The sequence below is a fragment of the Glandiceps talaboti genome, chromosome 20 (assembly GCF_964340395.1).
Source record: "Glandiceps talaboti chromosome 20, keGlaTala1.1, whole genome shotgun sequence".
NCBI lineage: Eukaryota > Metazoa > Hemichordata > Enteropneusta > Spengelidae > Glandiceps > Glandiceps talaboti.
This window is the reverse complement of record NC_135568.1, coordinates 5,400,552-5,414,378: the sequence shown is the minus strand read 5'-3', so window position 1 is coordinate 5,414,378 and position 13,827 is coordinate 5,400,552. Positions and strand designations below refer to the sequence as shown.

General features: G+C 38.8%; 1 protein-coding gene across 1 annotated transcript; it reads right to left on the bottom strand.

The window, feature by feature from the left end:
* Positions 1-1,498: 1,498 nt before the first annotated feature.
* On the bottom strand, positions 1,499-5,675 carry LOC144451000 (peptidoglycan-recognition protein SC2-like). Its single transcript, XM_078141759.1, has 6 exons — positions 5,567-5,675; positions 4,462-4,628; positions 3,836-3,971; positions 3,047-3,137; positions 2,421-2,529; positions 1,499-1,528 (listed from the first exon to the last, which is right to left on the bottom strand). Exons 1-6 carry the CDS (start codon positions 5,673-5,675, stop codon positions 1,499-1,501), a joined length of 642 nt encoding a protein of 213 aa, XP_077997885.1.
* Positions 5,676-13,827: the final 8,152 nt, after the last annotated feature.

Below are 13,827 nucleotides of genomic sequence, written 5' to 3'. Positions count from 1 at the left end.
TCCTATGGCAATCTGCCAGAGAGCACATTTACAGAAAAGTAAAGGTGAAGGTGAAATTGGTCCCTATGACAACGAGTGACAGGCAGGACGGCTAAACCTTGTCCGATTTCACATAGGAATTAATCAACCAAATTAAACATGCATCTAAATCATGTCACGATCTGTGTATGGCTGAGTCTGTCTACTGACACAGATGTGATACCGGCGCATGTTCAAGTCGCACAGCTGCAGCTCCTCTCACCTCACAGATCACGTGGGCAGGCCTGTGACGTCATCTGACACAACATCTAACACAACCGGTAGATTTAGAAGCCGGTTAGATTTGCGCTAGTTTTCTGGCCGACGTTCGTTAAATTAAAATATTGAGGATCCAAATGTCGAAGTGTGTGTACGTGGAGAGGACATAGACGATATCTATCAGGCAGGTCTAAGCTTAGTCTATCTGCTACTAGTGCTAGACCTCGGATGTTCTTCCGATAGAATACGACACACGACCGCCGAACATCGCTATCGAGGATGGCAAGCCCTCACTGCGAACTTCGTTCGCTTATAGTATCGAAAGAAAGCCCGAACGTCTAGCAGCAAGACTAGTCTAAGCTAGGTGTTTACAGGGACATACATACATACATACATACATACATACATACATACATACATACATACATACATACATGCATACATGCATACATGCATGCATGCATGCATGCACGCATGCATGCATGCACGCACGCACGCACGCACGCACGCACGCACACACACACACACACACTTTCACACACACACACACACACACACACACGCATGCATGCATACATACATACATACATACATACATACATACATACATACATACATACATACATACATACATACATACATACATACATGCGATATGATTAGGTAGTAGTGTAATTTCAATTGCTTTCAGTACCGTATCTACCAGCAACTCTTTCTCGATGGCATCTTAAAATCAATCCAACTTTTTCAGTGATGAGACTTTTTTGAGAAGTTTTTATTTTAAGATGTTTTATTGATTGTGTAGCCTCAAAAGAAATACACTTCAACCATACACAGCAACCGCAACAGCAATTAAAAGGGGACAAGAGGTAGAGAAAAAAAGCAAAAAGCAAAACATGACTACCATCAAAAGATGGTGTTTCAGTATTGATTGTACACAGTTATGCAAGGGTACCATGTAATGAAATTCATTCTTGTCATTTGCTCTAGTCTAGTAGAATTCAGATTGATGGTAAATCCACATATAATATAGTCTTATCATTTTCTACACCGATAGAAAGGAAACTGGAGTGCTAAAACATGTACTTTCTCTATATATTGTTACAGTACAGGATAACAAAATCGTTCATACAACTTAAAGGAACCACACCCTCAAGTCAGATGTAGTTATTGGCCGTTTTGCTGTGTCCGCCACCTTGTAAAGTTTTCGCATACATACGCCAAGTTGACCAATAGATGGCGCTATTTCGCGTTGTTGAAACTAAGTTGGTGGATAGTGTTGTCCAGGTTTCTGTTGGTGCAAATGAACATATAGAATTAGAATACATATACTTAAAATATACAGTTTTGGAATAAAAAGCGGTCATCTAATTGTTTCATTTATTAATTTTTATCGGGTGAAAATTTTCATCTTCAAATAAAGCATATTGTAAGTAATAGCATTTTGTCGACATCATTCTCGCAGGCTCGGGTGTAGTTCTGACGCAACTACGATGCCGTAAAAAGGTATAATAATACAATGACCATAGTGAACAAAGAATGCCGCAAAGAACCCTATTGTTTTAAAACATTTATCACCACCACCACCACCACCACCACCACCACCACCACCACCACCACCACCACCACCACAAAAACAACAACAACAACAACAACAACAACAACAACAACAACAACAATGTGTATTTTGAAAGAGGGAATGTGATCCTACCGTTTATGCAACTTTGAGGGCGGAATGTAGTTCATCACAGTTCATGATCTAAACTTCTATTAATGTGTCATATTGCACTGAGTTCATTGATTGAAAGTAGTGCCAAACATTTTGTGTTGATTTTAACTTTTCTTGTTCAATTTTACTTAATTGTGCACCTTATTAATGTTCTATGACAACTCACTCTTATTTGCAACCGAATGTGTCAGAAGGAAACAGACACACTCACACACACAGACACACACACACATACATGTAGACACACATATACACAAACACACAGACACACACAACCACACACACACACACACACACACACACACACACACACACACACACACACACACACACACACACACACACACACAATTGCACATGAAAAATCTCATTCTTGCGATGTTTACCAGTAAGAATTCAGACTTTAAAATTGAATGTGGATCGAAATAGTATAGGCGAAAATATTTCAACTCACCCAGCCTCTCCAATTTTGCATAAATTCAAACAGTCTATCACCAGGGCAAGTCGTATCAGTTCGAACTTGTCGATGAGCGTATATTGTGTAGTTGTGCATTAATATATTACTGCAAATAACCATATAAGGTAAAGTTGGTCACGTGTTTATGTTTGTGGTCATATCCGGTAGGAATGGTAATATTAGGAACATAACCATATAAGGCAAGTTGTTGGTCACATGTTCATGTGTCTGGTAATATTACAGTAGGACGGTTATAGGAATTTGTCCATATAATAAGGCACTGCATGTTGATACTTATAATTATATGCAGAAATGTGGAACTCTTCTAGAGAACAGATTCACAATTGTTCCTACATATCAGATCTTTTAGTTTTTGCACTTTCGTTGTTCCGGCTACCATCCACATCCCCGTACATGTCATAATGACGTAGACAATGTGTCACCAGGCAACGTTTTTATTCACTTAGTCGAGAACAACGTCCATTTTATTCAGTACAAAGAGAAAACAATTGGTGATATGTTACTACTGATTGATTGATTGATTGATTGATTGATTGATTGATTGATTGATTGATTGATTGATTGATTGATTGATTGATTGATTGATTGATTGATCAACTTACTTCTCAATACCACGCGATATCAATGTTTCCACAGCCACTATTGCCCCTTCAGTCGGTAGATTCTTCATGAAATTGCCAAATATGCATATCCCTGTAAAATAAATACAATATTAATATTTAGCAGAGAGAGAGACAGACAGGTATTTTACTACCTTGAACCAATCTATGGCTTAGTTTGTGTATGCTGATAGCTTGGTGGTCAATATCTCCTTATAAGCTGGAATATTATGTCTTGACTTGGAGAATAGTCTCACGGACTATAGCCCTGAGTACTTTTTATAAACAAACTTTCTTTCCGTACATAGGATGTGTAATTTACCCGTCATTTCAAACGCAGTGGCAACTTCAAATGTACTATTATAGATTTCAGGAAAAACGACATTAATTCAGGACCTTCAATGGGTCAATTCGTTGCCAAAAGCAAGGTCAAAGGTCATAATGCTGGAAAAGGGTGATACGTTTATTCATGCATTCACGTCACGTGACCATGTATAAATATAATGAACCGTACTAGTATTATTGTTGACTTATATTCAACATATTGACATTGTAATCATTTTTATATCATCCAGCTTAAGTTTGAACGTACATGACAGATACATTTTATATCTCATTACGTTCACTCTTCCAAAATTCTGAAGTCACAGGTGTCTGTCATAGACCAACCTATCTCCCCCCCCCACTAAGGTGTGCATCCATAAACGAAAGGATCAAAAGATCTGTGCTACTTGAGGCGCCCTTCATGACCGTCATTATTCTTGGTGTCAATCTCATGAAATTCACACCTACCTAATGATCGTGAGTTGTACCAAGGAGCGTGCGCCCCCACAGTATCCCATCCACGCCCTTCATATGCACGTCCATCGTCACCAACACAAAATGAGAATCCACCATCCCACCAACCATAGTCATCCATATGAAAATGCTGGAAATTTGAATATATTGCTAATCTGTCATGCGTGATCGTGGGCTACAACTTGTCCCACACCCCAACATTTGATATATCCATATTGCCATGATATTCACAAAAACTACCAGAATACAACTTAAATTCACAGTATACATTTTACCTGGCAGGTGCTCCTCAAAACAATATGCAGTACATGTGACATTTGACCACAGAACAAAATCACAAACATATTGTATGAATGCTTTTCTCCTGAACAATCCTAGTAATATATAATGCCAACATTAACGCTATTTACGTTTATTTTTTCTATCTTTTTTAGGATCGTTTTTCTCACTCTTAGTCGAGCCACAAAGAACACGGGTACATCGACGGACGGATTCAAAGCCACAAGCAGTTGGGACTAGTTACGTACATTGCTCGCCTATGTCATGGACGAAAGTTGCTGGCCCATGATGTCATTGAGAATGTATACAATTTGAATACAAAATATGGATATACTGCTGACCTGAACTCTTCTCATCTCCGCGGAGCAATCGTCCTTCGTGTAACACCTATCCCAGGCAGTGTGGTGGAGTATGACATACTGTACAGGCGTAGTCATGTTGTCATGCTTGGCGGCTGGCCTTGCTCCCCAATCTTCCCGACTGACAATCTCAAATTCAACCGGCGTTTCTTAAAAGAAATTGGACGAGTATAACTAGTAGAATAGACATTTAGATGTTTAACCTCGCTCTGAAATAATTACAGCTAGGAGTCATCTCATGAAAGCAAGAAAACAACTATTACACACTTGACCACTAGATGACAGAACATTTTAGCGTTTCATCCGGGAACAATGCTGTCTTGTTGTAGAATTAGAACACGGTAAAGCTCGTTCTGAAAGTTGAACGAGTTTGATCAGGACAACGTCAGAATGACCGTTTTAAAATGTCTCCGTACCTCACCTCTCAAAATGCTTGACATAAAAATTCAATGGTACGGGTCAAGGAGAAATCCACCAAAATCATATTTACACAGATAAGTTTACACCCGATCAATATAGGCATATAATTATGCGAATTCAAAAAAGGAAAATTTTTGAACTTTAAAGTTTACCCTTTATTGGCCATTTGATACTGCTGGTTCCTATATCGCCACGAACCAGGACAACGTTATGAGTTTCAGATCATACATAGACAGCAAGTTTTCATTTAGACTCGAAAAGTTGTCCTCTTTTTCGTCACTCGATTCAAGACTGTAAATACTTTGCAATGCGATATTGAATAGTTCGTGTACAAGTTTGCTTTTGAAACTTTGTTCGGAATCTTCACAGTTTAAAGTAGTTTTACTAGTAATAGAGTAGTTTATACAGTGAACTGTTAACTTTTGTGATGCGCAAATTACTACAGTCCGAGACAAACTTGATGAGCAAATTTAGACAAAATTAACTTTGTGCAAGTTTTTCCTAAAATGCTATAATTTCTCAATAGTCAGCAAATTAGAAATTTGAGGTAAGATTGTTACGCCATGTTGTCTTGTTGTCACTGCTACATCATAAATGAACTTTCCAGCAGTTTGTAAACGAGCGATAAATTAATATCTAGTTGTGAATTGTGCGATCAAAGACATACCTTGAGAACGAGTTAATGTAACACTAAGGACAATTATTAGTGTTAAAACGAGAATAATGACAAGTCCCGTGAGAAGAATGAGTCTCCGTCTGTCCTTTCTCTCCGCCATGACTAAAAATATGGGGTTGAGTAAACTATGCTTGGTATTCAAATGTATACACGTCGAAATCTTATCGTGAAATTGATATATTGTTTACAGTTGTTTACACTGTTTATATTGTTTACAGTACACTAACTTTATTTATGGCCTCAAATGATGGATGTTTTTTCTTCTTCAAAATATCATGTTTGACACTATGTCATAATGTCAGTTTAAGGATTTAGGATATCGTCACTGTTAACGGACGACAGTAGAGTTTTGGTCATTTAAGCTGGTGTTGAGAAATTGAATGGATTATTGTTACATACTATGATCTGATAGCTAACTGACTTACAGAAACACAGAAGTGTTTCAGTTGACCTGTACCAGCTGTAACAAACGGTACAACAGAAAATGTCCTGAGACAATTTGTTTTAGTACAATAGGAAAGAGTGATCTCCAGTAGTATAATTACGTCTTTGTAATTAACTCTATACAAGTTCAAGAGCTGACAAACTTAAAACAAAATAAGGGTTAATGCAGCACCTCGATAGAAGGATATATTAATATTAACAAGTTCCACGTCAGAGATGTAATAATTGTAAGCGTAGAATGAATAAATTTGCATATATTTAGTAGATATGTCAAATTTCGGTAGTGTATATGAAGGCTACCTTGAATTGCGAAAGTTTATCTTATGTTATCAACCTCCCTATACTCGCTGCTGAGGTCTGAGCTGATCTTTCTGTAACGGTTAGGCTGTGAAATAAATTTATTTACAAGCAAATATTCTGTTAGTTAATGTGCATCGATTCGTGAGTGAGAATACCTCTAAGCTAAACTAGTAAGTGTAATTCCATGTGAGAAGTGATTGGAAATAACGCAGAAACAGCGTCGTGTTCAACACTATATTTGGTATATGGATAGTTCAAGCCAGGACGGGGGCTCGCCCATATAATCTTCAATATCGTTGGACTGAAGGTTGAAAAGAGGGGAAGAAGGAGGGTTGGGAGGAGGGAGAAGAGGTTTGAGTTTAGCATAGAAGGGAAAAAAGTAGACGAGCAATTCGATGTTAGAAGTTTTTTTCCCGATTACACAGGAGCAATATTTACAGACAGTTTGCGTAATATACGGCATGAAATGGATAGCTCACACAGAATATTTTTTTCTAGGTTTGTGCTAGGTCACTTTTTAGTGTTCGATATGTATTAGTTTTATAGCTCATTGACATGTGACATTCAAGAATGTAATCACCAATAAATAAAATGATAAACGACCAAACCACCAGTTGAACAACATACAGATTTATTATCATAACACATACCCGTGAATCCAGGGAACGGGACAATTGACCTTTAACTCACATACTGCTGTTACATCAACAGGTAAGACCAAAATTTGAAAATGTCACTTTTCCGAATGTTGTTTCTGTTTATTAAATGATACGTTTTGCCAACATTTGGAGATTATTTCCAAGTTGGAATTGTGTCATACGTTATCAGTAGAATGGGAATGCATTAAAACGTTGAATAAAAGGATGAGAAATTTGTTCAAGTTGACACGAGGCCATGACACAGTTTATTTTCAAATTGAGCAATATTTCTTAGTGAACAGTGTTTGTTTGACTTTTCAGAAACCCTGAAGTGATTAAATGATTTGAAACATAAAATTACTGGAATCTGTTCGCACCACGGGCAAGATATAAGCCTAGAGGTAATGGGTATGGTTCCGATGTGTTCATAGGGGGCTTATAAGCTCTGCAATCGTCTCTGGTAGTTTGCAAAGGTTTCTATTGTTCAAACATACGTCGAAAGTTACCGAGAAAACCGTGATTTGCTCTTCGGGAACCATCGGCCTTTGCTTCTTTGTTTGGCGTCGCTGTGTAAAGCAAAGGCCGATAGTTCCCGAAGAGCAAATCACGGTTTTCTCGGTAACTTTCGGCGTATGTTAGAACAAAAGAAAGCCTTGCAAACTTCCAGAGACGATTACAGTGTTTATAAGCCCCCTATGAACACATCGGAACTATACCCATTATCTCTAGGCTTCTATCTTACCTGTGGTGATAACTGATTCCCGTAATTTTCTGTTTCATCGCCTCATGAATAAAAAAAAATCAGAATTCTTTATCAGACTTGTCACAACGCGATAAGAGATCGATGTATGAGGGCGCCTCATCACGGCCAACCATATGTAAAGACAATTTTTTTTTTACGTCTGTGAAGAAACGGGGCTTTCATGATGTATACTGCCATCTACTTTATATTCATATTTGTATTTCATTGAATAATTTCCCATCGCAGATACATATTTATCTTAAATTATCAAAAATCCCTCCTAAATTTTATGTTTCTGCATTAAAAACTTCTCTTATACGTATACTTGGGCCATGGGCACAGTGAAAACGAATTATCACTTAACAGGTGAGAAATGTCATTTCTTTGTATTGCTAATAGCAACAGGTGATCCCAGAATCAACCCATTCCGGCCTGGGTCTGTATGGTACGCCGTAATAGGGTGCCCTCAAGCATCGCTCTCTAAATGGTTTAAGAATTCTGATTTTTTTTATTCATGAGGCGATGAAACATAAAATTACGGGAATCAGTTCGCACCACGGGCAAGATATAAGCCTAGAGGTAATGGGTATGGTTCCGGTGTGTTCATAGGGGGCTTATAAGCTCTGCAATCGTCTCTGGTAGTTTGCAAAGGTTTCTATTGTTCAAACATACGCCGAAAGTTACCGAGAAAACCGTGATTTGCTCTTCGGGAACCATCGGTCTTTGCTTCTTTGTTTGACGTCGCTGTGTAAAGCAAAGGCCGATAGTTCCCGAAGAGCAAATCACGGTTTTCTCGGTAACTTTCGGCGTATGTTAGAACAAAAGAAAGCCTTGCAAACTTCCAGAGACGATTACAGTGCTTATAAGCCCCCTATGAACACATCGGAACTATACCCATTACCTCTAGGCTTCTATCTTACCTGTGGTGATAACTGATTCCCGTAATTTTCTGTTTCATCGCCTCATGAATAAAAAAAATCAGAATTCTTTATCAGACTTTTCACAACGCGATAAGAGATCGATGTATGAGGGCGCCTCATCACGGCCAACCATATGTAAAGACAATTTTTTTTTTACGTCTGTGAAGAAACGGGGCTTTCATGATGTATACTGCCATCTACTTTATATTCATATTTGTATTTCATTGAATAATTTCCCATCGCAGATACATATTTATCTTAAATTATCAAAAATCCCTCCTAAATTTTATGTTTCTGCATTAAAAACTTCTCTTATACGTATACTTGGGCCATGGGCACAGTGAAAACGAATTATCACTTAACAGGTGAGAAATGTCATTTCTTTGTATTGCTAATAGCAACAGGTGATCCCAGAATCAACCCATTCCGGCCTGGGTCTGTATGGTACGCCGTAATAGGGTGCCCTCAAGCATCGCTCTCTAAATGGTTTAAGAATTCTGATTTTTTTTATTCATGAGGCGATGAAACATAAAATTACGGGAATCAGTTCGCACCACGGGCAAGATATAAGCCTAGAGGTAATGGGTATGGTTCCGATGTGTTCATAGGGGGCTTATAAGCTCTGCAATCGTCTCTGGTAGTTTGCAAAGGTTTCTATTGTTCAAACATACGCCGAAAGTTACCGAGAAAACCGTGATTTGCTCTTCGGGAACCATCGGTCTTTGCTTCTTTGTTTGACGTCGCTGTATAAAGCAAAGGCCGATAGTTCCCGAAGAGCAAATCACGGTTTTCTCGGTAACTTTCGGCGTAAGTTAGAACAAAAGAAAGCCTTGCAAACTTCCAGAGACGATTACAGTGCTTATAAGCCCCCTATGAACACATCGGAACTATACCCATTACCTCTAGGCTTCTATCTTACCTGTGGTGATAACTGATTCCCGTAATTTTCTGTTTCATCGCCTCATGAATAAAAAAAATCAGAATTCTTTAACAGACTTGTCACAACGCGATAAGAGATCGATGTATGAGGGCGCCTCATCACGGCCAACCATATGTAAAGACAATTTTTTTTTACGTCTGTGAAGAAACGGGGCTTTCATGATGTATACTGCCATCTACTCTATATTCATATTTGTATTTCATTGAATAATTTCCCATCGCAGATACATATTTATCTTAAATTATCAAAAATCCCTCCTAAATTTTATGTTTCTGCATTAAAAACTTCTCTTATACGTATACTTGGGCCATGGGCACAGTGAAAACGAATTATCACTTAACAGGTGAGAAATGTCATTTCTTTGTATTGCTAATAATAGCAACAGGTGATCCCAGAATCAACCCATTCCGGCCTGGGTCTGTATGGTACGCCGTAATAGGGTGCCCTCAAGCATCGCTCTCTAAATGGTTTAAGAATTCTGATTTTTTTTATTCATGAGGCGATGAAACATAAAATTACGGGAATCAGTTCGCACCACGGGCAAGATATAAGCCTAGAGGTAATGGGTATGGTTCCGATGTGTTCATAGGGGGCTTATAAGCTCTGCAATCGTCTCTGGTAGTTTGCAAAGGTTTCTATTGTTCAAACATACGCCGAAAGTTACCGAGAAAACCGTGATTTGCTCTTCGGGAACCATCGGTCTTTGCTTCTTTGTTTGACGTCGCTGTATAAAGCAAAGGCCGATAGTTCCCGAAGAGCAAATCACGGTTTTCTCGGTAACTTTCGGCGTAAGTTAGAACAAAAGAAAGCCTTGCAAACTTCCAGAGACGATTACAGTGCTTATAAGCCCCCTATGAACACATCGGAACTATACCCATTACCTCTAGGCTTCTATCTTACCTGTGGTGATAACTGATTCCCGTAATTTTCTGTTTCATCGCCTCATGAATAAAAAAAATCAGAATTCTTTAACAGACTTGTCACAACGCGATAAGAGATCGATGTATGAGGGCGCCTCATCACGGCCAACCATATGTAAAGACAATTTTTTTTTACGTCTGTGAAGAAACGGGGCTTTCATGATGTATACTGCCATCTACTCTATATTCATATTTGTATTTCATTGAATAATTTCCCATCGCAGATACATATTTATCTTAAATTATCAAAAATCCCTCCTAAATTTTATGTTTCTGCATTAAAAACTTCTCTTATACGTATACTTGGGCCATGGGCACAGTGAAAACGAATTATCACTTAACAGGTGAGAAATGTCATTTCTTTGTATTGCTAATAGCAACAGGTGATCCCAGAATCAACCCATTCCGGCCTGGGTCTGTATGGTACGCCGTAATAGGGTGCCCTCAAGCATCGCTCTCTAAATGGTTTAAGAATTCTGATTTTTTTTATTCATGAGGCGATGAAACATAAAATTACGGGAATCAGTTCGCACCACGGGCAAGATATAAGCCTAGAGGTAATGGGTATGGTTCCGATGTGTTCATAGGGGGCTTATAAGCTCTGCAATCGTCTCTGGTAGTTTGCAAAGGTTTCTATTGTTCAAACATACGCCGAAAGTTACCGAGAAAACCGTGATTTGCTCTTCGGGAACCATCGGTCTTTGCTTCTTTGTTTGACGTCGCTGTATAAAGCAAAGGCCGATAGTTCCCGAAGAGCAAATCACGGTTTTCTCGGTAACTTTCGGCGTAAGTTAGAACAAAAGAAAGCCTTGCAAACTTCCAGAGACGATTACAGTGCTTATAAGCCCCCTATGAACACATCGGAACTATACCCATTACCTCTAGGCTTCTATCTTACCTGTGGTGATAACTGATTCCCGTAATTTTCTGTTTCATCGCCTCATGAATAAAAAAAATCAGAATTCTTTAACAGACTTGTCACAACGCGATAAGAGATCGATGTATGAGGGCGCCTCATCACGGCCAACCATATGTAAAGACAATTTTTTTTTACGTCTGTGAAGAAACGGGGCTTTCATGATGTATACTGCCATCTACTCTATATTCATATTTGTATTTCATTGAATAATTTCCCATCGCAGATACATATTTATCTTAAATTATCAAAAATCCCTCCTAAATTTTATGTTTCTGCATTAAAAACTTCTCTTATACGTATACTTGGGCCATGGGCACCGTGAAAACGAATTATCACTTAACAGGTGAGAAATGTCATTTCTTTGTATTGCTAATAGCAACAGGTGATCCCAGAATCAACCCATTCCGGCCTGGGTCTGTATGGTACGCCGTAATAGGGTGCCCTCAAGCATCGCTCTCTAAATGGTTTAAGAATTCTGATTTTTTTTATTCATGAGGCGATGAAACATAAAATTACGGGAATCAGTTCGCACCACGGGCAAGATATAAGCCTAGAGGTAATGGGTATGGTTCCGATGTGTTCATAGGGGGCTTATAAGCTCTGCAATCGTCTCTGGTAGTTTGCAAAGGTTTCTATTGTTCAAACATACGCCGAAAGTTACCGAGAAAACCGTGATTTGCTCTTCGGGAACCATCGGTCTTTGCTTCTTTGTTTGACGTCGCTGTATAAAGCAAAGGCCGATAGTTCCCGAAGAGCAAATCACGGTTTTCTCGGTAACTTTCGGCGTAAGTTAGAACAAAAGAAAGCCTTGCAAACTTCCAGAGACGATTACAGTGCTTATAAGCCCCCTATGAACACATCGGAACTATACCCATTACCTCTAGGCTTCTATCTTACCTGTGGTGACAACTGATTCCCGTAATTTTCTGTTTCATCGCCTCATGAATAAAAAAAATCAGAATTCTTTAACAGACTTGTCACAACGCGATAAGAGATCGATGTATGAGGGCGCCTCATCACGGCCAACCATATGTCAAGACAGTTTTTTTTTTACGTCTGTGAAGAAACGGGGCTTTCATGATGTATACTGCCATCTACTCTATATTCATATTTGTATTTCATTGAATAATTTCCCATCGCAGATACATATTTATCTTAAATTATCAAAAATCCCTCCTAAATTTTATGTTTCTGCATTAAAAACTTCTCTTATACGTATACTTGGGCCATGGGCACAGTGAAAACGAATTATCACTTAACAGGTGAGAAATGTCATTTCTTTGTATTGCTAATAGCAACAGGTGATCCCAGAATCAACCCATTCCGGCCTGGGTCTGTATGGTACGCCGTAATAGGGTGCCCTCAAGCATCGCTCTCTTAAATGGTTTAAGAATTCTGATTTTTTTTATTCATGAGGCGATGAAACATAAAATTACGGGAATCAGTTCGCACCACGGGCAAGATATAAGCCTAGAGGTAATGGGTATGGTTCCGATGTGTTCATAGGGGGCTTATAAGCTCTGCAATCGTCTCTGGTAGTTTGCAAAGGTTTCTATTGTTCAAACATACGCCGAAAGTTACCGAGAAAACCGTGATTTGCTCTTCGGGAACCATCGGTCTTTGCTTCTTTGTTTGACGTCGCTGTGTAAAGCAAAGGCCGATAGTTCCCGAAGAGCAAATCACGGTTTTCTCGGTAACTTTCGGCGTAAGTTAGAACAAAAGAAAGCCTTGCAAACTTCCAGAGAAGATTACAGTGCTTATAAGCCCCCTATGAACACATCGGAACTATACCCATTACCTCTAGGCTTCTATCTTACCTGTGGTGACAACTGATTCCCGTAATTTTCTGTTTCATCGCCTCATGAATAAAAAAAATCAGAATTCTTTAACAGACTTGTCACAACGCGATAAGAGATCGATGTATGAGGGCGCCTCATCACGGCCAACCATATGTAAAGACAATTTTTTTTTACGTCTGTGAAGAAACGGGGCTTTCATGATGTATACTGCCATCTACTCTATATTCATATTTGTATTTCATTGAATAATTTCCCATCGCAGATACATATTTATCTTAAATTATCAAAAATCCCTCCTAAATTTTATGTTTCTGCATTAAAAACTTCTCTTATACGTATACTTGGGCCATGGGCACAGTGAAAACGAATTATCACTTAACAGGTGAGAAATGTCATTTCTTTGTATTGCTAATAGCAACAGGTGATCCCAGAATCAACCCATTCCGGCCTGGGTCTGTATGGTACGCCGTAATAGGGTGCCCTCAAGCATCGCTCTCTAAATGGTTTAAGAATTCTGATTTTTTTTATTCATGAGGCGATGAAACATAAAATTACGGGAATCAGTTCGCACCACGGGCAAGATATAAGCCTAGAGGTAATGGGTATGGTTCCGATGTGTTCATAGGGGGC

Bases quoted from the DNA above. Each gene is read 5' to 3' on its own strand.
- LOC144451000 (XM_078141759.1), bottom strand. From the start codon at position 5,675: ATGGCGGAGAGAAAGGACAGACGGAGACTCATTCTTCTCACGGGACTT. The intron at 3,972-4,461 runs GTCAGCAGTATA...TCAAATTTCCAG, and splicing joins CGGAGATGAGAAGAGTTCAG to CATTTTCATATGGATGACTA. The intron at 3,138-3,835 runs GTAGGTGTGAAT...TTTATTTTACAG, and splicing joins GTACAACTCACGATCATTAG to GGATATGCATATTTGGCAAT.